General features: G+C 39.7%; 1 protein-coding gene across 4 annotated transcripts in view; it reads left to right on the forward strand.

Moving 5' to 3' along the window:
* Positions 1–27821, forward strand: part of RAD51C (RAD51 paralog C) — a 57424-nt gene that overhangs the window by 3271 nt on the left and 26332 nt on the right. For all 4 annotated transcript variants that reach the window (XR_012688030.1, XR_012688031.1, XM_075195069.1 and 1 more), the window contains exons 2-4: positions 10710–10947; positions 24777–24943; positions 25521–25654. Coding sequence is in view for 2 of the 4 variants with exons in the window: in XM_075195069.1 (XP_075051170.1) it covers positions 10710–10947; positions 24777–24943; positions 25521–25654 (539 nt within the window). In the remaining 2 variants the exon portion in view is untranslated. The remainder of the gene's footprint in view (positions 1–10709; positions 10948–24776; positions 24944–25520; positions 25655–27821) is intronic.

Genomic DNA, 27821 nt, shown 5'->3' on the forward strand with positions numbered 1-27821 from the left:
ATCAAAGTTGGTGAGGCAAAAAACTGCTCTAGGAGGGTGTTGGAGGGGAGGAGTTTGCATACTCACTTTAATGTGCCCCTGTCACTAAAGGATTGCCCATGTGATATGTGCTTGAAGGGTCTGTCTTTGGTGATTCCAAGCGGATTCCTCCATAGTTTAGAGATCTCACTTTGCTTGCGTTTCACTGGAGGCTCTATGTTGAGGGGAACCTGAAGCATAGAGGTGTTGATGATTGTGGTTGTCCACGGGAGGAATGTTATGGGGAGGTAGAGACAATGGAGGACTTATTGCTTCAGTGTCCTTTTAATATAGAGGTTTACAAGGGAGTGTTCCACACCTTAGGCCTTCCCTGTCTTTCAGGGCTTAGTTACCCTGACTGGGTGTATGGAGCCCTTAGGTGTGGGGATTTTGAGTTAAGCACTTGTTTTTTAGTTAGCGCATTTGGTAGATTTTACACATGGATGCACTGTGTTTAGTGTGCATTAGGGGCAAAACCATTCCCTGTAGTGAGGCAATGGAATTAATTCTGCACGAGGTTTCGATAATAAGGGAAATGGAGAGGGGCCGGATGGATGCTGCGAGCTGGGGTAGACTCTGGCAGAGGTTAAGACATCCCTAGGTGGTAGCTAACGTCTGGTAGTCTCTTGGATTTTGTGGAAATCCCCTTTTTTTTTAGTAAGGTTTACATACATTTAAAGTTTGTTTTCATTTCCTGACTGTAAGGTGTGGGTGGTATTATAGATTGGTGACTGAGTTGTTGTAATGCAGAGTATTGTGTTAGAGGATGTCATGTTTCTTAGATGTGTATAACTTATTCTCATTTGTGAAGTGATGCAGTAGTTTTTGTGAAGGGATTGTAGGAGAATTGGATTTTATGATATGAAGTTTCGTTTTGGACCATTTTACCCCTTGATGTTGTATATAGTCTATTTTATTTTGGACAAAGTGATTTGGGATTTATTTTTGGTGCAATTTTTAATTTAAAAAAAATCAACTCTTGCAAAACTACAGCTACTCAAAATGATTGAAATGCTATCTGTACCCACTTTGCCACCTGATTTCATGCCCAAAAACAGTGTTGCGCCAGGCAAAAGACAGGTGTTTTAGATGCAACTGACCAGCCTGTGTTGATTCCCACAGTCAAATTGGTGGCCCAATGGCATTTAACCCTTGCAAAACTGCAGCTATTTATTCAAAATGATAAAATATGGTGACCTTGCCCCCTGATTTCATGCCCAAAACCTTGTTGGGTCTGGCTAAATACTATTGCAATTTGTATAAGGGACACCCATTATTGTTAATCTGATGTGAAATCAGTGATCCAGCTTTATTTAATTCTTTAAAAATAAGCTTTTCTGATTAAGGAGCTGGAGCATGAATAAGAAGTGAATAAGAAGCTGGCCAAATAAGAAGCTAACTTCAGCCTCGTACATTTTAGTTTGTGTGTGACAAGCTACAGCATTTTCCATTAGTTTCAATGGACTGAAATTGCAGCAGCTGTTTATCGGCTATGTTTCTGAGTGTTATAAACTTTGCTGGCACCTTAGCTGTTGTCAAAGAGCAGATTTTTTTTATTGAAAAATGTAACTTTATTTTACACAAAGATACAAAAAAAAAAACCTAAGACATTACATTCAAGTGTATTGAGTCGCAGCGCAACTGAAAGCACAATACAGAGTGAAACATAAATCAGACATACTTTGTAACAATACAAGGCATATAGTACAAGATAAGACATCCTATACAGCTGTTCACCCCATGCTGGAGCGCCCGACACTGTTACGCGGCCGAAAGTCGCGCGTAAAAGGAAAGGTACGGTTGCCGGCGGAACAGTCGCTGCTGAACAGTGAAGAAAGTGGTCCTCCTGTGTCCACTCTCTGTATTTCAGCGCCCATGTGTTTGTTACTTGGGTGCCTTCTGTGTAACCAGCAAGTGGGGGCAGTATCTGGGTGCTGTTAAAACATCTTTGTCCAAAAAGCATTTGGACAGTATCTGGTTGCTCTTAAAAATTATGTGTTCAGCCAGCTGTTACCCATAATGAACAAAAAATTCAATCAGAAAACAAAAATCTTACGTTTCTTTAATAAAAAGAAAGTACAAACACAACAACTATAGAGCCAAAGATTTCCAACAAGGAAATTTCAGACAAGATTGGTCCATCTTATGAATTGCAATCTATTTTGCTTGAAAAATGTTTCTCTAAACATTGCATTTCGGGAGTAAACAGTGACTTGTTTAAAACATTTCAGTGGTTGTTGGTAAAAGATAATGGAATAATGTGTTCCACGTATATAAATATTGAAATAGACCAGCCACAAACAAGCAATGCAAAATAACTTTGAAAAGAAAGTTTAATTAACCACGAGCAAAGTAAATTACAGACCGATTTGTGTTCAAATATACTTAATAAAAATGTGTGTTTGAAGAAACTGGGTTAGGTGAAATTGAAATTTCAGTTTTGATTAACTTGGAGAGAGATGCTTTTGTGTGAGCTTTAAGAACTAGGTATTGGTTGGCAAAAAAATAATTACTACATTATATGGAAATTTTGATATTGGAAAGAAAGCACATTACACTTTGCATAGAATAATGCAAGAATTCCTTGACATCTTAGGTTTACAAAGGAAATCTGAAATATGTAAACATTTGTATTTGGCAAATTAATTCAATGTTCTGTGTGATGAAACAACAGACATCTCAGTTTTGAAGCAGCTTATTACATTAAATATGTTTGAACTTAAAAAATGAGTATTGTTAATTTTATATCAAGATAGATTACATTAATGGCAAAGCTCAAACTATAGCAAAATAATTGAAATCTAACTTGGTGGGTCTAGGCTACAATGGTGCAGCTGTCATGATTGGGAAGCACAAATGAGTAGCAAAACTATTACAAGATGAAATAGGCGGAGTCATAGTCAACTGTCATTGTATAAACCACCACCTGGCTCTTGCTAGTACCCAAGCAGCTGGAGAAGTGCCTTATTTAGTAAAATGTATTAATATCTTAAGGCAATTGTTCTTGTTTCAAAATTCTCCAGTTAGAATGGCTGGCTTAACTGAAATCCAAAATATACTGAACTGTCCTCAGATTGAACTTAAAATGGCTAGTGACATTAGTTGACTGTCTGTTAACTTTGCTGTACAGTCTTTAAGAGAATGTCGTTGCTGCACTGGAAAGAGCGGCCACTGAACAAAATTACATCGCAGCTGAAGGTTTAAGCAAAGATATGAGTGTACAGCTTCACTTATGATGCTTTCAGATGTGTTGCCTCATTTGTCTAAATTGTCTAAAGTTTGGCAAAGGCAAGATGTTAATTTAACAGAAATAAACCTTATCTTAGAATCTACAAAACTATGCATTATGGAATTGAAATGCACATCTGCTAATCATCTTAAAAATCTCCATCTACATCTTGCTGGTAAATGGTCAGACCTCCAAATAAATTATTCTGATACTAATGTTATTGCTTTTAAGATGAATATTTATGGCAAATATATATACACAGCTAGAAGCAAGACTTCCAGATATGCCAATCATATACTGTTTTTCAAGAGTTGTCAATACAGACAGTCATGATCAAAATAAGGCTTGTGAGATTCTTTTTGAGCATTATTCTGAAAATGGAAGCCTTGCAATGTTAAACTATGACAATCGTAAACTAGAATGGGTAGTTGCATCAACATTGTTTTAAATTGTCTTACAAAAATCTAGATTTAAAACAGTGCTTACATTTTCAGCAACAAGTGAGCTCAAAGAATATTTTCCGAATTTAGCAAATCTAGCTGTTGTTGGACTGACCATACCTGTAAGAACAGCTGAATGTGAAAGAGGATTTTCTACTCTAAAATGAATGTAAACCTGTTCAAGGAAGAGCATAAAGCATAATAATTTGGTCCTGATTTAACTAGAGCAGTGTTTCCCAAACCCAGTCCTCAAGTACCCCTAAAAGTGCATGTTGTCCATATCTCTTTGCTGGAGCACAGGTGTATTCATTACTGACTGACACATTTTGAAAGATCCACAGGTGGTATATTTATTTCCCTTGTGACCTGGAAAACCTGCACTGTTAGGAGTATTTGAGGACTGGCTTTGGGAAACACTACACTAGAGGGACCATGTCCTACAGACTTTGATTATGAAAAATCTGCAGATGACTGGGCCTCTAAGAAGAGAAGAATTAATATATAAATTGTTAATCTCGAGGTTAAACAATATGCGGTCAGGATTTCAGTATGCAATTATTGTGAAGGCCCCCACCCGGCTACTTCTTGATGCCATCCGTCTGGCAAAATTTTCTGGGGAGACCAGTGTGCACTACACCAAGTACTGCACAAGACAACAGTTTCAACAAACAATGGATGTGAGGGTGAAGTGGGTAAGGGAGGGAGATCACAGGCCCAAAGCTTTATTGGTAGCCAGACACACATAAGGGGAGGGTTTATCAGATGCCATAGAAATGAGTGGTATTAAGTTAGTATTTCAGGTATACGTTGTTTTTACATTGTTGACTACCTTTCTACAGTGGATTTAGTTGTAAAATGTCTATTCAGGTTAAAGTTCTTGGAATGAATTTAAGACACTATGCATTCTGTAAATTCCCAATTATTTCACATTTGTAAAACCCTTTCAGTTAAGTGAAAAGTTGGACAATGTCTACCTTTTAGCCCATTTTTTTTTAACTATCCTGGAACTGGTAGAAAGTTATATAGTCAGTGCAGTCATTGTTGTGTGTTGCAAATTAAACAGGATCTAACTGAAGAAGATCAAATAGGTTGTAGAAAGCGTGTGATCACGAGTGCAGTTAATTCTCTCTAGAAGCTTGGTGGGGCATGGGAGATGAGATGGTAATTTGAAAAGGAGATTGGTTCAGAATTTAGTTTTTTCAGAATAGGAGTAAGCACTGCATGCTTGAATACTGAACAGTTACCAGTAGAGAGAGAGATTACAGATTTTAGTTAGAGGTAGAATGAACACAGTAGACAGGTATTTACAGATTTGTGAGGGAATAGGATCAAGCGGACAGATGGTGGAATAGGGAGAGAAGAGAGTAGATACTTCATCTTCATTTGTGGGATCAAATGAAGAGAGGGTGTCAGAGGCTGCTAGGAAGGAATTGAGGAATGAAGCTGATTACTAGTCGAGGAAGAGGATACCATTTCTAGTCTGACCTTATTAATCTTGTCCTTGGTGTATGAAGAGTCGCTGGAGCCACTTGATTAATGACTGTTTCTAGGGTTTGGTGAAAATGAGGTACTGCCATATCCAGGGAGGAAAATGTAGAGATTGGGGAGAGAAGGTGTTGGAGAGAGGTGGAAAACTTGAAAATTAAGAGTTAAGATTTCTGCAGTTACGTGGAGGCTTCGTAGAGTTTGACAGGTTGAGGTTAAAGTACTAGGGGTGAGCTTGTAACTGATAAGGTGATGATCCGAGAGGGGCACAGGAGTGTTAAGTAAATAAGAAAGTGAGCATAGTCTAGAGAAAAAATGAAAATCAAGGCAGTGGCTATCGCAGTAAGTAGAGGTTTCGACACAATGGGAAAGGCTGAGGGAGGAGGTTAGAGAGAGTAGTTTTGAAGCAGCATTGGAACGTGGATTAGCAATAGGGATGTTAAAAGCACCCATGATGAAGGTGGGGGTGTCTAAAAATAAGTGGTGGAGGCATGTAGAGAGATGTTCAAGAAATTGTTGGTGTTGTCTGGGGGAGGGGAGGGGTGGTGATGGATTTCAGCAACAAGCATAGAGAATGGATTAAAAATGTGAAAATTATGTATTTCAAAGATTTGAATGTGAATGACAGGACATTTGGTATATTTGTGAATGTTCATTGTGGGGAGAGATGTAATCCAACCCCACCTCCTTGTTTACCTCTATGCTGGAGGTGTAAATGAAATGGAGGCACCATGAAAAGGGCTGCAGGTGAGGCAGTGTCTGATTGTGTGAGCATTGTTTTTGTTATTGCTAGGGAGTTGAGGTTGTTTGAGAGGAAGAGGTCGTGTATATATCCAAGTTTGTTACAAACAAAGTGCATTTTAAAAGGGCACATTTAAAGGACTTTGGAAGAGACGGGAGACAGGTGATGTGTTTGAGGTTTGCTGGATTACGGTAGAGATGAGCGGGCTCGGATATCTGAAATCCGAGCCCACCCGAACGTTGCCGATCCGACACAGATCCGGGTATTCCCGACAATTGCAAAACTGAAACCGAGGCTCTGAGTCATAATCCCGCTGTCGGATCTCGCGATACTCGGATCCTATAAATTCCCCGCTAGCCGCAGCCATCTTCACTCGGGCATTGATCAGGGTAGAGGGAGGTTGTGTTAGGTGGTCCTCTGTCCTGCTATATCTCGTGCTGTGCTGTGCTGTGCTGTGCTGGGGAAATAACAATGCCCTTAGAAGGACACAGCACAGCACAGCACGAAAATTTTTAAAAAGAGTTCTAAAAAAAATAATTATAAAAAAAAGAAATTAAAAAAAAATATCCAAAAACAATCCTGCAGTATAAGTCCATTAGTACTGCAATATTACAAAGTTCACTGATTCTGCAGAATAGACTGGGAATTAGTGGAAATGATTGTTATTGAATGTTATTGAGGTTAATAATAGTGTAGGAGTGAAAATAAACAAAAAAACTTGATTTTAACACTTTTTATGTTTTTTTTCAAAATAAATCCGAATCCAAAACCCTTAAATCCGAACCAAAACCTTTCATCAGGTGTTTTGCGAAACAAATCCAAACCCAAAACCTCAAGCAAATCCGAATCCAAAACACGAGACACCAAAAGTGGCCGGTGCACATCCCTAGATTACGGTAGTGTTCAGAAATGTGTATGGGAGAATTGAGAGGGAACTAGATTAGGTGATATATCTATCACCAGCTATTAGAATCAGAGAGAGAGAGAAATATATGAAAGATGATTGTAAGATGTGACCTTTTATTTTCTGGCGACAGGATGAGGCCACTGTAGTTAAAGAAGTGCCCGGTCAGGTTGGAGCAGATGCAATTTATGGCTGGATGTCTTCTGATGGTGTTCAATGTTTGTTCGACTGTGTTGTTTAACTGCATTAAGTGTTTTGTCTCAAAGGGTTTAGAAAATACAAACACTTTAGGTATCCATGGAACAGAATGATAAAACTAAGTACTCTGAATTGTTTTCAATTGTGAAACGCTTAGTTATCAGTATTTGCTGTTAGTTTTGTAAAGAGAAAAAACAATGTTTAAACACAAGTGATATTAAAAGAATGTATTATATTATTGTGTTTTGCTTTTCTGTTGTCATGTTAATGGAATAGCGGCTTGTTTATTTGAGAATTTCATATAAAAAGGTTTAAATCATGATTTTGAATTACATTTGGGGCACATTCATTGCTATTTTTAAACCTAGCATGCCTGAAAACATATAAATTGATATACAACATATACAATTCTATACTCTGCATCAATTTTTTTTATGTAGATCAGGTATCTTTCAAGATGATGGACATTTGAAAAATACTGACCACCATTCAGAACATGTGACCAATGTTTTTTTATTTGCAGTGCATAGTAGAAATAGCTAAAACAAACCAATCGTCTGGCTCTTAAAATTTCAACAGAGGTTTCCTAGCTCCTTGACTTGCCCTTAGGCTCAAGTGTATCGAATAAATAGACTCTATTTCCGTTTTGGCTAAATCTTCTTTCTTGTGCCTCCAGTCCCTTCAACTAATTTGATCCCACAAAAATCTATAATAGCCTTCACATTTTGTCGATGTTCTATTTTGGTGGTTGGAGAGGGAGTGCAACTCATAACTTTTTTTTAATTTTACGAGTATCCCATCTGTCCTTCAATTTTCTGTCCTTCAAAACCTTTTGTTTGACGACTATTTATAACTGGTTTAGAAGAACTGCTTTTCACTAGTTTTTTCTTTTAAATGTTTTGCCCTCCGATAAACAAAATTTGGATTGGTGGGGATAATAGTAATCAAAGGTTTATCTCTTAATAACAAAGGCCAATGTCTCCAGACAATACGTTCTAATTGTTTGTATCAAGAAGTAAGCCAAGTAATGAAGGGAATCCCCTTCATACTGTCCTCACATTTCTCTTTATTTTTTAGCAAAGATCTACATTGAACATTTCAAATTTCTTTTATTGTGTCTTCTAAGACATAGTTTTTATATCCCTTATCAATAAATTTACCTTTCTTAACAAGAGCCTGATCATTGAAGTCATTCAACTTAGTACAGTTGCACCTAGTTCCTTGGAATTGGCTTTTAGGAATCCCTTTTAACCACGTTGGATGATGAAAACTTGTAGTATCAATGTATGAATTGGAATCGGTGGGTTTAGAATATATACTCATTAGTCATTTGCATTCTTCCATATAAATCCAGGATTCCACGTAAATAGGTTCACCATCAGCTCAACATAATTCCACACCATGAGCTCTTCACAAACGTCCTTATTGGCATAGCTGGGGGCGAACCAAGTTCCCATTGCGGTTCCCTTCTTTTGGATGTAAAATATTTGATCAAACAAAAAAAAAGTTATTATTTAAAATAAACAAAAGTCCCTCTATCAAAACCTCCTGCAATTAATTTTTTAGCATAGTCTTCTTTAAGAAATGCTTCACTGCTTCTATTCCCTGGCGGTGATCTATAATAGTATATGATGAACTTACATCAGCAGTCACTAATATGTAGTTCACTTTCCATACAAAATTATCTAAGTTTTGTAAGACAGCCAAAGTCTCTTAAAAATGATTTAAAAAAGAGCATCAAAACCTGTGAATCTATGAAATGGGATATCTAGATGGGAAGTACCAGTCCCTGTAACTATGGTTCCCCTAAGGAGAGATGTTAGACTAGTGGTGGGCAAACTGTGGCTCTTTGAGCTTTAAAATGTGGCTTCTGGCTGGGAGCATCAATGAAGTATGGTTGTCCAGGCAGATTGAAAAACATTCAGCGCTCTACTATGAGAAGCCGCATCTTGTGAGCTTCTCTGAGTAATGCAGGGAGGTCACGGTGTCACAAACAATCCAATCGGGAAAGGAGAAGGTCAGAGTGTAATGTGCTCTTTCTTCTTCCTCTGCCCGGGCAAGCAAGGGACATGCGAGATCTGATGGCATATGAAGATGCTGAAGGAGATGTGATGGCATTTAGGGAGATCTGATGGAATGTGTGTAGGTATGAGGGGAGGTCTGATGACATGTATGGGGAATTTGGGTAGATCTGATGCTTTGTGGGAAGTTCTGATGACATGTAAAGGGCATGTGATTAAATCTGATGGCAGGTGGGGAGGTATAATGGCATGTAGGGTGGTCTGATGGGCATGTAAGGGACATGTGGGGAGATCTAATGAGCATGTAAAGTGGTCAGAGGGGCACATTAAGAGGTCTGAGGGATTTTGAATTCAGTAGCCGTGTGAGCTACTGTGAAAAGACTATAAGTAGCCCTTTAAACACTCCTCCGCTGGAAACAGCAGCGAGATAAGAGTTGTGCTGATTTGACAATTATTCTGAACATTTTGGCAGTGTTGGATATTTTCTTTTTTTGCTTAGCTGGATATTGTAAATTTTGTTTTAATGTGCATGGTACGTACGCACATGTTTACACTGGGTATATGTATATAAACACATATGAAAGGTAAAGTTGGCTCTTTGCAGTACCTATAGATATTTTTTGGCTCTTGGTTTCTGACCGGTTGGCCACCTCTGTGTTAAACTCTTGTGAATTTTTGGCAATAAAAAGCTCTAGATTTCGAATTTTAATGTAATCTCTTTCTTTATCAGAGATCACATTTAATTTGATATTTTATCCAACAGTATATCCAGGCTGTTACTAATTCTAATAGTAGGGTCAATTTTAAGAGGTCTAAATGTATTTGTATCTCCCAATTGTCTGTACATTTCATGATTGTAATCCTCTATATTTAATATCGCAACATAATTTGAGAATGTTGATAGTCTGTAAAACACTTGTCATTTAATTGTTTAGCCCGGTGTTTCCCAAACTTTTTCAGTTTGCGGCACCCTTAGAGTCTCCATAATTTTTTCAAGACACCCCTCCAAAATAATTACAGAGTAGTCCCGTTTTCTTAAGTATTTGAGTCAAAATAACGTAATAAGTATTTAGGTCAGGACAGAAATACTTAGTAATATTTTTATATATTTTTTTCAATTATATTTCTGTCAAAGAATAATTTACAGCTAATATTAAGAGGAATAAGATCAAACAAAATAAAACGTGCAAAAATCATCACACTGTTCTCCTTCACCTTTACACTCTGTGCCCCTCTTCATCCACACACACTGTCTGCCCCTCTTCATTCTTTTGCCCCTCCATTGCTGTTGTCTTTCACCTTTCCCTCCGTTTCTTTACTTACCATACTTGGCCTTCCTTATTCTATTTCTTCTGTCTTCTCTTCTATCTTCTTACCAATGCTGCGGCGCCTGGGATCCAGCATCCCCGTCTCTCCTGCCGCTTTTCACTGAATATGTTGGACGTCATGCCCGACATTCAGTGACAAGTGAGGAGGGAGGCGGATGCTTGGTCCCGGGCGCAGCCGAATTGGTAAATTGTTGTTTTTAGTTTGTTTGTTTTTTTGTCCCCTGGCCACGGCGCATACTTTAAGAACCGCTGGTTTAGCTTAAATTCTGCAACTGGTTACATTCTCAGATCTGTGATGTTTCAGAGTTGTTCTCTAAGCAACATCTTTCTGCTTCAACATGCAGTATCTGGAATATCTGAAGAGGCTGCTGTGGAAGCATTGGAATTACTGAGAAGAGAAGGTGAAAGAGGCATATCACAGATCTTAAAACACACGGCATTGGAGCTGCTTGAACAGGAGCAAGCTCAGGGATCTGTCATTACGTTTTGCTCAGTCTTAGATGAAGTTCTCGGAGAAGGTGTGCAATTGAGAAAGATCACAGAGATATGTGGCCCCCCTGGTGTGGGAAAGACACAGTTATGGTGAGAATGATATACAATATATAAATGATAGAAACCTTATGAATAGCCTTGTATTATTGACCATTCGCGTCCAAGAGGAAAAATTTGTTCAAACTGTGCAAAGAATATTTTCTAGCAACTAGGAGATCAATAGAACTCAGTGTGCTGTGTATATTGTACTACTGCATATGGGAATGGGCTATCATGATCTATGCAGATCCACTGAACACTTAGCAACTTCCTGCATCCAGGTAAACCCCAGTGAAGATATTTCCAAGGTATTACTAACATGATACAGATTAAGACTCTTTATGTAAAATCTGTTTTTTGTTTTTAACTTGACAGGTCAGGTCCAATATGTTCAAACAAACTGCTATAATAAAACATAAAATATAAGTGTACAATATTTTCCATTAAGTGTTTTGTCCATTAATTTCAATGTACAAATGAGGGATCTAAATAAATGAGAGAAATTATTAAATCATTTTAAGACTAAGGATGCACCAAGTCTGTGAAAAGAATCATGGGTAGACTTGTGGAAGTGTGGGGGTGGGGGGGTGTATTTTTGTTTTTTGGGCTAAAATTGAAATCTAATTTTGCCTCTTTATGCTGTATATATGAAGCATATTTCTTTAAAAGTGCCAGCAATTTAAATCCCTTTTTAAAGTATGGAGTTAACATCGATACATTGACAGATAAAAATGCATTCTTGGTTTAATTGGCACTTATCAAATTTGCTGAAATTTGTTTGGTCACAAAGCAAAAAAGTACCCCAGTCATTAAGTGTACATAAACAAGGTACAATCCTGCTGCTCTGCCCACATAATCGGTCATTTTGGTAAAGATCAGGCTGCTCAATGGAGAGCACAAACAGCCTGACCTCTTCCAGCATCACTGGGGTCTGTGAGTGCAGTTTGAAGATAACTGCGCAAACGGGAAAATAGCAGCCACCTACTGACAACCTTTACCAACATGTCCAATATGATCCAATAAATTTCAATTGGGTATTTATTTGGCATTGGGGTTATTTTGGAACAACACTCTGCAATAAAAAGCTATTTGCCCATTCAGAATTCCCCACCCCTATTATGCAAACTGAACTGCTGTGGAAGACCAACCTGCGAAGATATAGGATGAGTGTCAATATAAGAGAGAATACTGCCAGCGGCTCTATTTAAGTACTCAAGAGGTTACACAGGCGCTCTACCACACTTTCTTGGACATATGTTGGAGGGTATTTCTCAATTAGGCTCCTTTCTACACATCTGATGGGGTTGCCCTAAACTGTCAGACTTTTGGAGAGTGCATTTTAACTGTATTACAGGTGGATGTCCCTCTATTGCCATAGTTTTTCCTCCTTCCATTCCCGATCCCGTTGACTTCCCTGCATCAAAGCAGGCTAATCGTGCATATCATTATGTCGGCCACCTGCCAGGTCTCCAACAGCCCCCTCACAATCAACGGTACTTAACAGATTGTGGTACACATACTACATACAATACATTCTTCCTCAAAAACTCTGCAAAATCTAGACTCCTTTCACTCTTCACTCTCCCCCCCTCTTTCCTCCTTTCCCCCAAATTAAAGAAAAAAATTGATCTTTTAGTTTTCACATTTTTTTGCTCCATGCGCTGTATGCAAATGTAAGTTATGTTTACACTCTTCTGTAATTGTCTCCAATGTTCAATAAAAAGATTTTTTTTTTTTTTAAATTGGCTAATTGCCTCTTGTCACTGCAGATTTAGCAGCTTGTGGCCAGAAAAACACTGGAAAAAGAATTTGCATGCAGTACAAAATAAATAATTACATTGATACAGCCCTTAGTTTTGTCTTATGCTTTGCATCTACACAAAAGCTTCTTCAGAGGAGCTCAGTAACACATTGGGAATGGCAATTGATGGTGTGTACCGCAGGCACTTGCAAAAGTAAAATAGGAATAGCAGCTAGCACGTGCAAAAAAAGTGTATGTTTTTAACTTTTTATCGTTACTTATTTAGTATATGGTTATAATGTGCACCCTGCTTGTGTTTTAAACACACACCATTTTTTTTATTCATTTAAAAAGTAAAATGCATGCTTCAAACTAATTTTGGCAACACGCTGCACATCTGCAGTGAAAAGGGGCAATTGTGTTTATATGCAGCATGTGTGTGGTCCCACACATAGCAAGGGCAGGTGGCTGTAAATCATACTTAAATGTAGACTTTTCAATGTTAAATTATATACATGCTCTAATATTTCTTCTTTTTTTTTTTTTCTTTATCGCTGATATTTATAGAATATTCTAGAATGTGCATTTTATGAGAACTTATAATTAACTGTTAAGGTTTCTCTTTGAATACTGAACTTAATGACTGCTTAATTATTTTAGTTGCTCCTATACATAAACTTCTTTGATTTTTTTTTTTTTTTTTTTTTTCAAAAAAAGCTATGTGTTGTCTTTTATCCTATAAACCTAAAACTAGGAAATATAGTTTAGTAACCCAGACCTTCCAGGGTTGGTCAAACTGGTGGTCAGTGGTCTAATGTGCACTGCTTGCTTTAGTGCTCATATAGTGCCTGTGAAATAGGAGAAACATTTGTTTATTCTATTATAATAGGACTCTGTTGGGCTCCAAGAGCCGTGTGGCAAGTAAAAACAACCTAGTTACAGATGCTCTATCTACTTAAATGTATGGCTACCGCAGTTCTTATAATAAGTATCTGAGTCCATGTAATAAACCCTGCATGTGTAACATACTTATGTATAAGCATTTACGATGTATGATCCTGAATGAATATAGCACATTTATTATTATTATGCTTTAATGTAATCTTGTAAATTACGTCATTTAATACCGATATGTATGCGATTGTTTTTCTTTTCTTTTTGTTGTTTAGTATGTTTATATCTTAAAAAATTTCAATAAAAATACTGGATTTAAAAAAAAAAAAACAACCTAGTTGAGTACCCAGGAGATAAGTGCTGTGGAGAAAACTGGAGAACTTTATTCTGGCACATCAGTCCTTGGTCCTATGAAATTTACACTTCAATTTCATTACAACACACAGAGCCAGTTAATATATCAGTGTGTTTTTGGACTATAGGAGGAAACCAGAAGAAATGCACAAGAGCACAGATTGCACCTCAGAATCCGTTCCGCAAGGCAACAATGCTTACCACTGTGCTATCTTAATACTGTAACATCAATAATAAAGACAGCACATCATTTCTGTATATGAAGCTATATTTTTAATGGATTGTGCTAAACTCTGGTAGTATGACTGCCTTGGTAGTGAACATTGGAACTAATGCAGCTTATTAAAATGACAGTATTACCACAAAATTAACATTATGTTAATGGACATTGCTGTAGTTGGTGATTATGGTAAACAATAATGGACATTGCATTATATTAAACTGTACACTTTAACATGCATGCTTCACAATTTGAATTCACAAGATCCAGGCGTAAGCCAAAGATACAAGTGTGTGTGTGTGTGTGTGTGTAGGGGTGCATGGGAGTTTCATATAGTGCCACCTGGAGGTAAATGTATCAAGGTGCGATTCTGCAAATCCAGCGATTTTCTCGGGAGAGTTGTAACTCGGATGCATGAAGCTGAGATTTCATGTAAAATCGTCAGAGTTGTGTTTCTGTCAAAACCGAAAGAGATCAAACTCCGGACTGTTTGCCACTCTAGCTATACAAGTCTCAAATGTATGAAGCTGCGATTAAGCAAACTCTCCTGAGTTTGCTTTAAAAATTGCCAGATACAACACGGTGCTTGATAGCAGCATGTTCTGTAAACCTATCACTGTTACACTGTTCTGCTATACAGCCGGAGGTCCGGCAGCTAGCAAAACTGTAAAAAATAGATAAAAGGAAAAGGAAAAAAAAAGCGTGGGGTCCCCCTTCTATTCGCTATTAACCCTAGTGCTGCAAGACTACTGCTGGTTCAGTGAAAATCATGGAAAAAATTAGTGTGGGGTCCCCCCGATTTTCACTGAACTAGCACTAGGCAAACCAACTGGGGTTGGTGACACTATAGCAGGGGGAAATGTGGCAGGGTTCATCCTGCCATAATGACAACCCCAGGCTGTTCAGCTCTGGGCTGGATTCCCTAGGGAGTGGGGTCCGCTAAAAAAAACGAGCGGGCCCCCCCCCCCCCCCTAGAAACACCCAGCCCAGTGCTGAAAGCACTAGGGTTCTTCCTACACCCCTGGGTGGTGGGTGTAAGGTAATAAACTGATATAAGGGTAAAAAAAACGGACGCCATTTGTTTTGTGGAACTATAAGTCCCAGCAAGCCAGGGTGCCATAAACAGTGTGGGCATGCTGATACTTGTATAACTACAAGCACCAGCATACCCAGGGCAAGTTGGCACTTGGAGAACCATAAGTGCCAACATGCACTGACACCCACGGCTGACTGGGATCTGTAGTTCCACAAAAGAAAATGTTAAAATAAACCACCACACCCTCATTAAAACCACAACATTTAATAAAAATAATAAACCCACAATAAAGACAGTAAACACCCTCATTTATACCACATATTTTTATTAAAAATAATAAATCTCCTTATACTCACCACTGATGTTTTCACCTGTAGTCAGCAGCTTTTAATCCGAAAATGGCTGTCAACCAAGTCCCAAATAAATTTGTATCCAATAGTCTGGCTTGAAAAAGTACAAAATAAATTTGTAATTCCCAATGTCCGGGTTGTAATTTCCAAAAATTATTTGTATCCAAAAGTCTGCTTGTAATGTCTTCTCTTCTTCTTGGGCAAAAAGCCCCCCTTGTTGACTGCAGTCTTTATTTCTTCTTGACCAGGAGGGCACCCTTGTTGCTTGAAGTCATCTTCTCTTCAGCCAGGAGGGTCCCTGATTTGTAAGATCCACTCTGGAACATGCTTGCTTAAAAAAAATTAAAAAAAAGAGGAGAGCTGTCGCAAACCGCTTCTACAGTGTAGAAGCTCCAATACGCAATGAGCTTAGTTCATGCGCTTGGTCTATTTTATAGTATTAGGGGATTTTTCCACACTGCCGTGGGAAACCCCTAATAATATAAATAGACCTGGAAGTTTAGTAATCACACTGTTACAACACAGGAGAGTTAGCTAAATACGGGAGTGTTTTACATCGCAGCAAAGCGCCAGAGATGACCAGCGATTTTTGAAGATCATGGTAAAAATCGCAGCTTAATACATTTGAGAAATGTTGGACTAAAATCGTGGGTTTTCACGCGCGACTTAAAGCGATTTTAACACACTGAAAAAATTGCACCTTGATACATTTACTCCCTGGTGTTTTCTTATGGTATACTTGTTAATTTTCTTCTTGGAGCAGTAATGGGGTTGCCTGTTCACGATTAACTTATATAGCACAGGAAATCCCACTTATACTAGCTGGAACCGTTTTTTGTTTTTTTTTACATTTTATACATTTTTTTTAAATGTAATAAATGAGGGTACAGAATGAAAATTAAGGGAAGGGGAGAAGATCACAAATGAACAGATACATAATTCGTGTCATTAAGCTCCAAACAATATGTATCTTAGCAAAAAAGCATCGAAGGGAAAAGAATGGACGGTGTGGGAAAGTTAGTGTTGGAGTCGCAGTCGAAACAATTGAGTTTGTATCCATGGAAAAGTAGGAAACTTAATCTTGCAAAATGTGGCGGATGGGGCTTATAGCGTTCTCTCCCAAGAATTTCAGGTACATGTGAATTTGTTGGACAGGTTATGGATAATATTTGAAATATATGCTATGCGAAAGTCCTGCCAAGTTCTGTTAATAATAGTCTAAAGAGGGTGGTTCTAGATTTTACCAATAGAATGCGGTCTGCAGCACTTGGTATGTGTGTCATTAATCTCTGTGTATGGCTAGATATTTGGGGAGCGTTGCAGGATAATAGGGAGTAAGTTAGATAAGAATCCCATTAATAATTTCGAACAAGTGATGAACTTCTTTCCATAATGGTGTTATTTTTAGTCAGTGCCAAAAGTTACCTTCATGGCTGCAATGACGCCAGCAATAAGGAGAGGTACTAGTGAAGATCGCATGCAGTCTTTTTTGGAATAAGGTCCTCCTCTCTTGTTTGCTCCTGTAGCTCCTTAGGAGAACTATTATGCTTGAGAATCGGGTAATAAAGGATTGAATAGAGATCCCTGCAGGAAGATCTCTGAACAGAATGATACTAAAGGGGATGGTTACATGGGCCTAAGAAGGGTGGTTGAGTGGATTTATAAAAGTTCATAAGCTGGGGCATGGCCTAATGCCGGAGTATTCATATTCTCGTGAATCGGGTACATAGGGCCCTCCGAACTAAACATGCACATGATCAACCACTGCGCAACATTATTTTCCGCTTACACTATTTCCACACTAGGGAACACATACTGAGTGCTACCAGGGATAAAACTACCATTTCTTTCTGAGATATGGATATATAATTGTTCCAGAACCTCGCTTCTTCTACTATTCAGAAACGCCGGGACCTGCATCCAATAACCATATTTCTCTGCTAGCATAACATCAGATATCATTGGGGCTTCCAATTTGAGTTGCAAGTGTTTGATGTAATCAGAAGAATTAGCTGCAAAGCCCTGGCTCACGGACAAGACTTGCTCGCAAAATTGGATATCTTACCTGTATCGTCTAATGCTCACTGTTTCCCCGAGACCACAACGTCCAGTACCTCTGAATACTGAAAGGTCCAAGGTCTCGTGACGTCGTCAGGAAAACACGGGGTTCTATTCCAAACTATTCCTCGTCCAGAAACCATCAGGTGCCTTCAGGACAGTGCTAGATTTAAGGGCTCTCGACTGCTATGTACCAGCAAAACATTTCCGGATGGAATCTGTCAGCTCAATTCTCAAAGCAGTGGAAACAGTAGATTTTCTGACAGCAAAAGACTTAAAGAACACATATTTATATCCCGATTACATTCAGTCACCGTCATTTTCTGAGATTTTGCATTCAAGGACGTCACTTCCAGTTCACTTGGCTTCCGTTTGGCCTTTCCACATCTCCAAGAACATTCACCAAGGTCCTTATAGTTCTCATAGCGGCACTCAGGGAAAGCGGAGTGACTTTGTGACCATACCTGGACGATATTCTAATTTTGGCAAAATCAGAAAGAGCAGCTTTGGAGGTTACAGCCCAAGTAATCCAGTTTCTGCAACAGCACGACTGGTTAGTCAATGTATCAAAACACCATCTCACACCGTCACAACAGCTTGTGTTTCTAGGAGTGCAAATAAATACAAGAACAGACAAAGTCTGCCTTTCGCAAGAAAGGACGGACAAAATCCGGTCCTTAGCGCATCAAGTTCAAACTCAACCTCGTGTGTCAGCACGAACATGTCTGCGCCTCCTAGGAATGTTTTCCTCAACAATAGGAATCCTCCCTTGGACAAGATGGCTTATGAAAGATCTTCAAGCAAACCTTTTTGCGCAATGGGATCGTACAGTAGGGTCTCTAGACTCCAAAGTCAACCTCTCAAGGTCAGCGAGGCAGTCCTTACGTTGGTGGCAGCTCCCAGGCCTGAGAAAACAAGGTGTGACTCTTTCGGTGCCACATTGGTATGTCCTTACCACAGATGCCAGTGGACTAGGTTGGGGTGCAAGATATGATCACGCAGGGCACTTGGCGAGATGAAGAGAGAATTCTTCAGGGAAACATCTTGAAGATGAAAGCAGTCTGGCGTGTGGTTCAGTACTTCTAGCCCTATCTACGAGTCTTCTCCGACAACAGGACTGTGGTTGCCTTCATAAACAAGCAAGGCGGTACCAAGAGCAGAGCCATGGTGGCAGAAATAACTGCGCTAATGGAGTGGGCAGAGGTGAATCTGAGATCTCTCTTAGCCCTTCACGTAGCAGGCAGAGACAACGTAATGGCGGATTACTTAAGCAGATACCCAGTCCTCCCAAGGGAATGGGAGCTGCACAAAGAAGTCTTTCAACTGGTACAACACAGATTTGGAACACCAGAAATAGACCTTATGGCCACAGGAAGCAATGCCAAGGTACCCCTCTTCTACTCCTGTCACAGAGACATCAGGGATAGATGCCCTGTCAATGCAGTGGAACTTCAAACTGGGGTACGTGTTTCCTCTATTTCCACTCATCCCTCAGATACTCAGGAAATAGGAAAGAAAAAGTGGAGGTGATAGCGGTCCTCCCGGCATGGCGAAGGCGTCCCTGGTTCACTGTAGCACAGAGAATGTTGCTGGAACATCGATGGCCATTACCCGTCAGGCCAGACCGCATACATCAGGGTCCAGTTTTACATCCAAATCCAAATTCACTGATTTGATGGCGTGAAGAGACTGAAAGGCAATTACTGAAATCCAAAGGGTTCTCAGGTGAAGTAATAGACATTCTAGTTCAGGCCAGGAAAATGAACTCCTCTATAATTTATTACAGAACCTGGGAAAAAATTATTTGTTGGGCAGGAGACATGCGAAGGATCCCATGTCTGCCAGTGTGCCGGATGTGTTAGAATTTCTCAAAGATGGTTTTGTTAAAGAACTAGCACCTGCTACGTTAAAGGTGCAAGTATCTGCCCTTGGCATCCTTCTTGATATTAAACTGGCATATCGGGATCTTATCTTCCAGTTTTTTCAAGCACTGAAGAGGTTACGCCCAAGACGGAAACCATTCTTGGCCCCTTGGGACCTTTTAATATTGTCTTAGATGCCTTAACAGCCTATCCTTTTGAACCTCTGAAAGACATATATCTTAGATGCCTCACTCTGAAGGTGCTCTTTTTGGTGGCTATCACTTCTGCTCATCGAATAGGGGACATACATGCTTTGTGGTGTGAAGAACCCTTTCTGAATATCTATGAAGATAGAGTAGTTTTGAAGACGAATCCGGATTATTTACCCAAGCTGGTATCCTCCTTTCACATCATTCAGGAGTTGATTCTGCCATCTCTCTACCCTCATCCCACTAATAGTGACGAAACACGCCTCCATGCTCTAGATGTGGTGAGAGCTATTTCTACGTACATTATCAAGACAAAAAATCTTAGAAAGACAAAGCAACTATTTGTACTTCCTGAAGGTTCTCGCAGGGGACAGGCCCCATCCAAACCCACATTGGCAAAGTGGATCAGAGAAGTGATTACACAGGCTTACAGGGGGAAAGGGCGTGAAGTACCTAGCATACTGAAGACGCATTCAACTATGGCGGTAGCGACCTCCTGGGCACATAGAACCCATGCATTCGCAACCGATATCTGTAAGGCAGCCAGATGGTCGTCGATGCACACCTTTTCTAAACATTATCTTCTTGACGTTTCGGTCCTGAGGAGGCACAGTTTGGGAGAAAGATTCTACAGCAAATATGTTATAGGACGGCTTGGGAAGTTAAGAAAAACATTCAGGAAGAGGAGGAGCTGCCTTATATAGGGGCAAGGTGGGACAAAATTCTTCCTGTCTACACTAGCTGATTAGGGATTAACCGATTGTAATTGCTGTCATGGAGTATCTCAAGGAAAGGAAATGAACGGCGAGTATAATTCTCAATTTTTCGACCCCCCCATCTCTAGGCAAGTCTTCCCCTCCTTCCCTAAAACTGGGTGCTTCCTCTTGTATGGATTCACTAAACTTGGCAGCTTTACTTAAACAGCACAGCCTAAACGACTCCTTACACCTATAAAAATTCCGCTGCTAGAGTTTACACTCATTTTTCAGCTCCTCATCAAATATACTCCCATATCTATATGATCCAAGTCTCGCACTCTTTCACGTCCCATACGACCCAAGCTTGTATTACTCTGTTTTCTTGGACCAATCATGCAGGAATATATATATTTGGTGGACCTTCTCCAACAACCCCCTCGCTCATGCAGGTGGAGCTTGGATGATTCAATACTGCTGAATGCATTTAGCGCTCTGAATATCTCTGCAGCGATCTCTGATTATTTCTTGGAGAATTTGTCACTTACATTGCGCCGGGAGTTTAGGACGTTCGCAAAGCCACTGTACGTGGACAGCTGATTAATACGACCTCCGCAGGTTGGAAAAAGGCCTCCGTGGAGATTTTCTCTCTTGTAAGCAATTTGGAGAGTTGTTGCTCAACACAAAGCCCACCCTGATCCTGCTCTGCTTGCACAAATAGACTCTCTGAAGGGTCAATTAAATACCCTTCGTTTTCGTAAGCGGCTTCTATTATGCAGAAGCTCCAGTAGTGTTTTTATGATAAGGCGTGCTCTGTGCTGGCTAGGAAATTGCGGAAAATGTGGGCTCTTGGCTTCATTGATAGACTCCCAATGGTTGGCTTCTGACCCACGTATGACCCTGTTGACATTGTTAATACATTTAGTGAACTCTGCTCCTCTCTTTTATAACCTCCATACTCTTCCGCCACGTGGAGACCTCTCCACGTGCATTGCATTGGATACATATTTGGCCAATGCTGCCCTTCCCAAACTCGCCGCACCTTAACTTTCACTTTTAAATTCGCCTATCACTCAAAACGAGGTCCTGGCAGCCTTTAAATCCCTTAAGACCTCATCATTCCAGGAGTCTTATGAGTTTTCTGTGCAACACTATAAACAAAATTGTGGGAGTTCTTGGGCCCCATTTGACTTTTTTTCAATGTGGTCCTGGAGGGGGCCAGCTTTGATTCTGCCTCCACCCTGGCTAATATTTGTAGTAATCCTAAAGCCTGGGAGAGACCAAATGCTATGCTCTAGCTACACCTCTATATCGTTGCTCAATGTTGACCTGAAACTTTATGCTAAGATCTTGGCCATCAGATTAAATAGATTCCTACCGTCTCTTATCCATCCTGACCAAGTAGACTTCATTTGAGGCAGGCAAGCCCCCGATAATACCAGGAGGGCCATCGATTTGATACATTACATCCATCATGGTAGAATCTGTTCCCTGATAATGGCACTTGATCGCATTTATTGGTCATTCATGGCTGGGATTCTTGAATCCATGGGCTTCTTTGGCAGGTTTATATAAATCCCCATCTGGTACAGTTTCCACCAATGACCACACCTCAGCACCATTTAGGATCTCAAATGGCACACGAAAGGGGTGTCCTCTGTCGCCCTTGATTTTCTCACTTATAAAAGTGTCACTCACCGGACCGTGAGTGCCTCTTCTCCTGTTATTAGGAACCGTGGCCGTCCGCCATCCTGATGCTCTGCGCATGCGCAGCCTCTATAAACCCTTCAGACCTGTTGCTTTTAGTTTATTGGCTGATCAGGCAACACTCCCTATTTAAAGCACCTGTGGTCATTACCTCGTTGCCTGATCTTGGAGTCTCATTCCCTGTGAGTCTCTGAAGGTGTTCCTGTGTTTCTCCTCGTGTCTTCAGTTCCAGCTGATTCCTCTCTATTGCATTGCCGGTTTCCAGACCGCTTCAACTCTCCTGTGTTTCATCGTGTCTTCAGTTCCTGCTGATTTCTGCATGAATCATCATTGCTCCACTCGTGTCAAGTTGTCTGCGTTTAGCCGCTCGGCTATCCCTGTGTTTCTCTCGTGACAGCCTGCTCAACTGAATCGCGGTATGCTTACCTTCTATTGACTTTACTAGTTTATTGCATATCCGCTTGGACTGTGTCCTGCTCATCTACGGAGTCCTTTATCTTCTGAAGATATGGATGCTATTGACTTTGTCTCATTTGACCTGGATCTCAGTAGTGACTTTGTATCTCTCAAGCAGCGCTTGTCATTTGCTATTGTATCGTGTATACCATTTGGGATCAAGTTCCTTGTGCTCTCCGTGTTACCTTCTATGTTCCACTCATCTACACTAGTGCCTATCCTCACCTATAGCAGTGGTACAACTTGCTGAACGCAGACCACTGACTCCCAGTTTATTATTGGCACCAATTACAAGTTTCCTCTCTATAAGCAGTGGTACAACTTGCTGTACGCAGACCACTGACTTCCCCGTTACCTACTTGCACCTGGAACTAGTCCCATCACTACAAGCAGTGGTACAACTTGCTGTACGCAGACCACTGACTTCACTACCTCCTATCTATTCCTGGACAACTCCTCTCCCTATAGCAGTGGTACAACTTGCTGTACGCAGACCACTGACTTTCCTCACGTCTTCACGTCCATCAAGATCCTCGTGTTCATATTGTCTAATCCATAACCAGTTGCTGCTAGTCATAGACTTTCCTTTAGCATCCTCTCACCATCTGCTGATTCTCCTGTTCCGCTAGTCACCCTGCTATCAGAGGACCGCTGTGTGTATACACTACTCTGGTAAGACTACATCTGGTGATATCCTGGGCAAAGACTCCTAGTGCCCGTGACAAATAGAAACTTTGGTTGCCAGGATACTGGCACCAACAGATTTCTGGTATCAAAGTGGGTGCTATGGAACACAAGCTAGTATTATGTGCCGATGATGTTTTACTAACTATTACAAACCCAGGTGCATCCATCCTTCCCCTTTTAGCCAGACTTGATTTATATGGCTATTTTTCAGGCTATAAGATAAAACTTGAAAAAATTGAAGCTTTGGATTTCTGCATTTCCGGATCAGACCTTTCCTTTTAATTGGCGACTTAAAAAAATAAATACCTGGGGATCTATATTGCTAAATGCTTTCACCAATTCTTCCAAGCAGATTTCCCCCGCATACTCTCTCAAATTAAATCTGATCTAGCCACATGGTCTCACTGTCCCATCTCCTCGATAGGTCGTATTAATGCAGTCAAAATCAATATCCTCCCCAAGCTCTTATAGCTGTTCGAGACCCGCTCATCCACATCTCTTGCTACGTTTTTAAATTCTTCCAATTCACTTCCTCACAATTTATTTGGTCAGGTAGATGCTTTCGAGTTTGACTTAATGTTCTTCAGAGGACTTCACTGGAGGTGGGCTGAACATCCCTGACTTAAGATGTTGCTACCTCTCTGCTCAGCTTGCTCACTGTGTCTTGTGGTGTACCAATAAGACCTTTTAGGATGTGGGTTTGTATTGAGGTGGAAAGTCTGGGCCCTTTCCTGCATCTCTCTAGCTCCCATGGGCTCGCTGTCCAAGGTGAGTTTTGCTCCACCCCATTGTCTCCCAGGTAATTTGGGACAGTTATTCCACTCTTTAACTTCCTGGAATTCCCCCCCAGGTCTTACGCCATCTGTGTTTACTCCATGGCACTCTTGAAGGATCAGATTCTTGAGCGACCTCACCTGTACGAACCTCTTCCCCCAATTTTCTGAAATCCAGAACAATCTCCACATCCTTGCAATTTTTTGTTTTATTTCTACCAATATTTGCAACTGCGTAACTTTCATAATTCAATCAAACACCATATCTCTGCCTGCATGTTCACCTCCTTTGAATCCATCTGCCTACGCCAGTCCTCCACCGCTGGACTCAAATCCATGTTGTATTCAGCACTCTCCCTCTCCACAACGGATCAGAGTGACCCCTGCGAAAGGGCCTGAAAGAAAAAAAAAAAAAAGCTATTGCAATCAGTGTAATTTTATGTGGAGATGATCAACCAAATTGGCCAACTTTGTACATCCTATGGCTGGCCCCCCCAAAAACTAATCTACACTCCAAAGTAATGGGATTCAATGTGATAGCTTCAAATACAAAATCTGGTCACCTGATGACTATTGTTACACATATGTGAAGTCAACAGCCAACCTGGTATTTGTGTGCTATGTGTTCTATTTGGTAGAATCTGACCCTGCATGAGGTATCTTATGATTGGTGTTTAGGCTGAACAAACATATTGCATAGTGTGTGTGGTCATCAATAAAGTTGCATCAATTTTCTTTTTCCTATTTACACTGTTTAACATTGAGATTCATGTTACATTGCCATGTTCTCCTTTGTTATACCTGTATCAAGAGTTACATTTGTTATTTCCCTTTTCAGTATGCAACTTGCAGTAGATGTGCAGATCCCAGAGTGCTTTGGAGGCGTTGATGGGGAAACAGTATACATTGATACAGAAAATAGTTTCATGGTGGAAAGACTAGTGGACATTGCAAATGCTTGTGTTCTGCACTGTCATCTTATTACCCAAGCTAACCAGCAAGATGGTATGTATGGATCGTATTATTTGAAATGGTTCTTTCTCCTAAACGGATACCTTCCTTCTATCCTCTAGAGTACATACCTGTAAGTAGGGGGTACAGTATATCATGCTAAACTTCTGTGTCTGATTATACTGTGCAAAATAAATATAAGAACATAAAATGCATCATACTGTACCATAAAATGTATTACTCTTCTTTGGTCTTCAGGTTATGTCTATATACTGTTTTTCGTTTGTTTAAAGCCTTCTATAAGAAAAGTGGTAACATAAGGAGCATGTATATGTAATCGAAAGACCTATACAAGAAAAAAGTTATAGAATCTGGGTTATTTTTGACTGAAAAAACTGTGACTGATTTTCTGATCATTGTTGCTTGCAGTAGCATGTTGGAATGTTGTTGGAATCACTTTTTCCACATGGAACTAGTGATTTACTCGCAAATATTGCAGAAAACCTGTTAAGAATGATCATTTTGTAAGAGCAATGTCATCTAATGTAACTGTTGTTTTTTACAGAAAGTTATATGAAGAGTTAAGTATTGTTTCACATCAAACCAAGTATTTTTTTGTTCTGTTTTTTAGATCACAAAATAGCTATGCAGAGGTTCACACTCAACAACATATTGTCACACATTTATTATTTCTGTTGCCATGACTACATTGAGCTTCTTGCACAAATACACATCCTTCCAGAATTTCTTGCACAGCATTCAAAGGTAAGTTGACTGGGCCAAACTAAATGTATGCAGTGTACATAATGAAGTCCATTATGGACCTACAGGCTGAGGGGTGATAGAACAAATGTGGAAAGAGCACTTACAGGCCCCTTTCAAAATGTCTACCATATTCTGCCATAGGCAGGGAATATGTATATATGTATAAATATAGGCAGTGATTTCTTTTAAAGGTTATTCATTCATTATTAATACCTTTGTACTATTGGGAGATTGACAAGTCTAGCTAGATTCTTTTTTATTACTATTTATTATTTTAAAAGAACTGGCCTGTTAAATTTTCAGCTCCATCAATACATTTACCTTAATCTTGCATTGTGTTTGCAGCAAGCTTGCACATTAAGACCTTTAACTGCATAGAAACTAATTTAAATACCCCTTCATAAGTCATCATGTCATAGCATTCATTACAGTGCAGGCTACCAAATGTAAAGACTATCATGAGAGTTTTTAACAGCTTGAACCTTTGCTTCAATTTGGTGACTTGTTTGTTGAGCTATTTTCTCAGAAAATATCACCAGCTCTATCATTGTTCTCAATCTGATAACCATTCTGGAGTGCCTCTCCAGCATGGTGCGATGGGTCATCATGCTGGAGAGGCACTTCCCTCGCCTGCCTTCCCCACTGTCCACCGGCCCAGCAACAACAAAAAAATCACTGGCTGCAGCTCCCAGCGCTCTCCTCTCTGGTCCATTCTCACTGACAGTGGCAGTGAGGAGCCACACAGGGAGCAGCACCGAAGAAAAGAAGATGGAAGAGTAGAAGACAGAAGAATAGTTGATCATAGAAAGGTAAGTAAAGATCGGAGGGCACAGTAACAGAGGAAGCAGTGTGATTATGAAGGAGCCCAGTGTAATGATAAAGGAGAACACATGGTGATTATGAAGCAACACAGTATAATGATAAAGAGGGGCACTGCGTGCTTATGAAGGGGCACAATCTAATGATAAAGGAGGGCACAGGGTGATTAGGAAGGGACGCAGTGGGCACAGTGTGATGGTGAAAGGGCAAAAGCATGATGAGTCGTGGATGATTTTGCGGAAAAAAACATGCAGAATAACACTAGAAATGTAAAGGGGTGCTATATTTGTGGAAAGAAATTATAACTGTATAGTGATCAGGGAATTTTTGGTATGACACTGTTTACACTTTATCTGATATTTGGCGTTTAAAGTTAATATAGCTTACTTTGTCGAAGATTCTTTGCAGTGTGTTTTATGTCAAGTGTTAAGTTACAAAAAAGTTTGGGTTAACAATTTCTTTGCTTTAAATGCCTTATATCAAAGTTTACACTTTGATATGAGGCATTTAAAACCAAGAAAAAATTTTGTACAACATTATGTGCACTCTATTTTAGGTAAGGAGTTAAAAAGTTGAGATTATTTTGGTATAACATTGATTGCACTATATTTTCTAGTAGGTGTGAAAGTTAATATATGCTATGCTAAAAATATATAATGCTATGGTTTGTTTTGGGGGGAGGGGGGACCAGTATTTTACCTACAGCCCCATGAAGTCTAAATCTGGCTCTGGTGACATCAATGAGAAATTAAGTGGTGTGTGGATTTTTTTTTCTTTCATTAACAGGTCTTTACTTCTGTCAGCAGAGAGCGCTAATGCAAAACATATATCTTCCCACTGCTTTGTTCTACTATTTTTTTTCTTAGTTGGTTGTTAATTTATGCTTGGATGCTTGCAATGTAATGAACTAACTAGGAATGTAGTTAACATATCAATTTGATAAAATTTCATACATTTGTGTAGATGTTTATACAGGCTGGGTCTTAGTTGTATGTACTTCGGTATATAAGACTATAATATAGATAGATATATATATATATATATATATATATATATATATATATATATATATATATATATATATATATAGAAAAATCAAGAGTTAACTGTCTTGAGAAACTTGGGACTCATGGAAGCCCATTCTTACTACTTAGTTCCTTATGCTAATTATGAACTGTACGAGAGCTTATCCTAACCACATCCCTTTTGAGAGCAATAAGCTATTGCTGTTCTAGATGTTGATACTGTACATTACACATTTTGGGCCTGATGAAGAGTTGACTGCATCAACATCTAAAAAGTCTCACACAAATAATTGAATATTTACACCCATAGGCTGAGATGTACA

Source organism: Mixophyes fleayi, chromosome 2 (assembly GCF_038048845.1).
Source record: "Mixophyes fleayi isolate aMixFle1 chromosome 2, aMixFle1.hap1, whole genome shotgun sequence".
In the NCBI taxonomy this organism is placed as follows: domain Eukaryota; kingdom Metazoa; phylum Chordata; class Amphibia; order Anura; family Limnodynastidae; genus Mixophyes; species Mixophyes fleayi.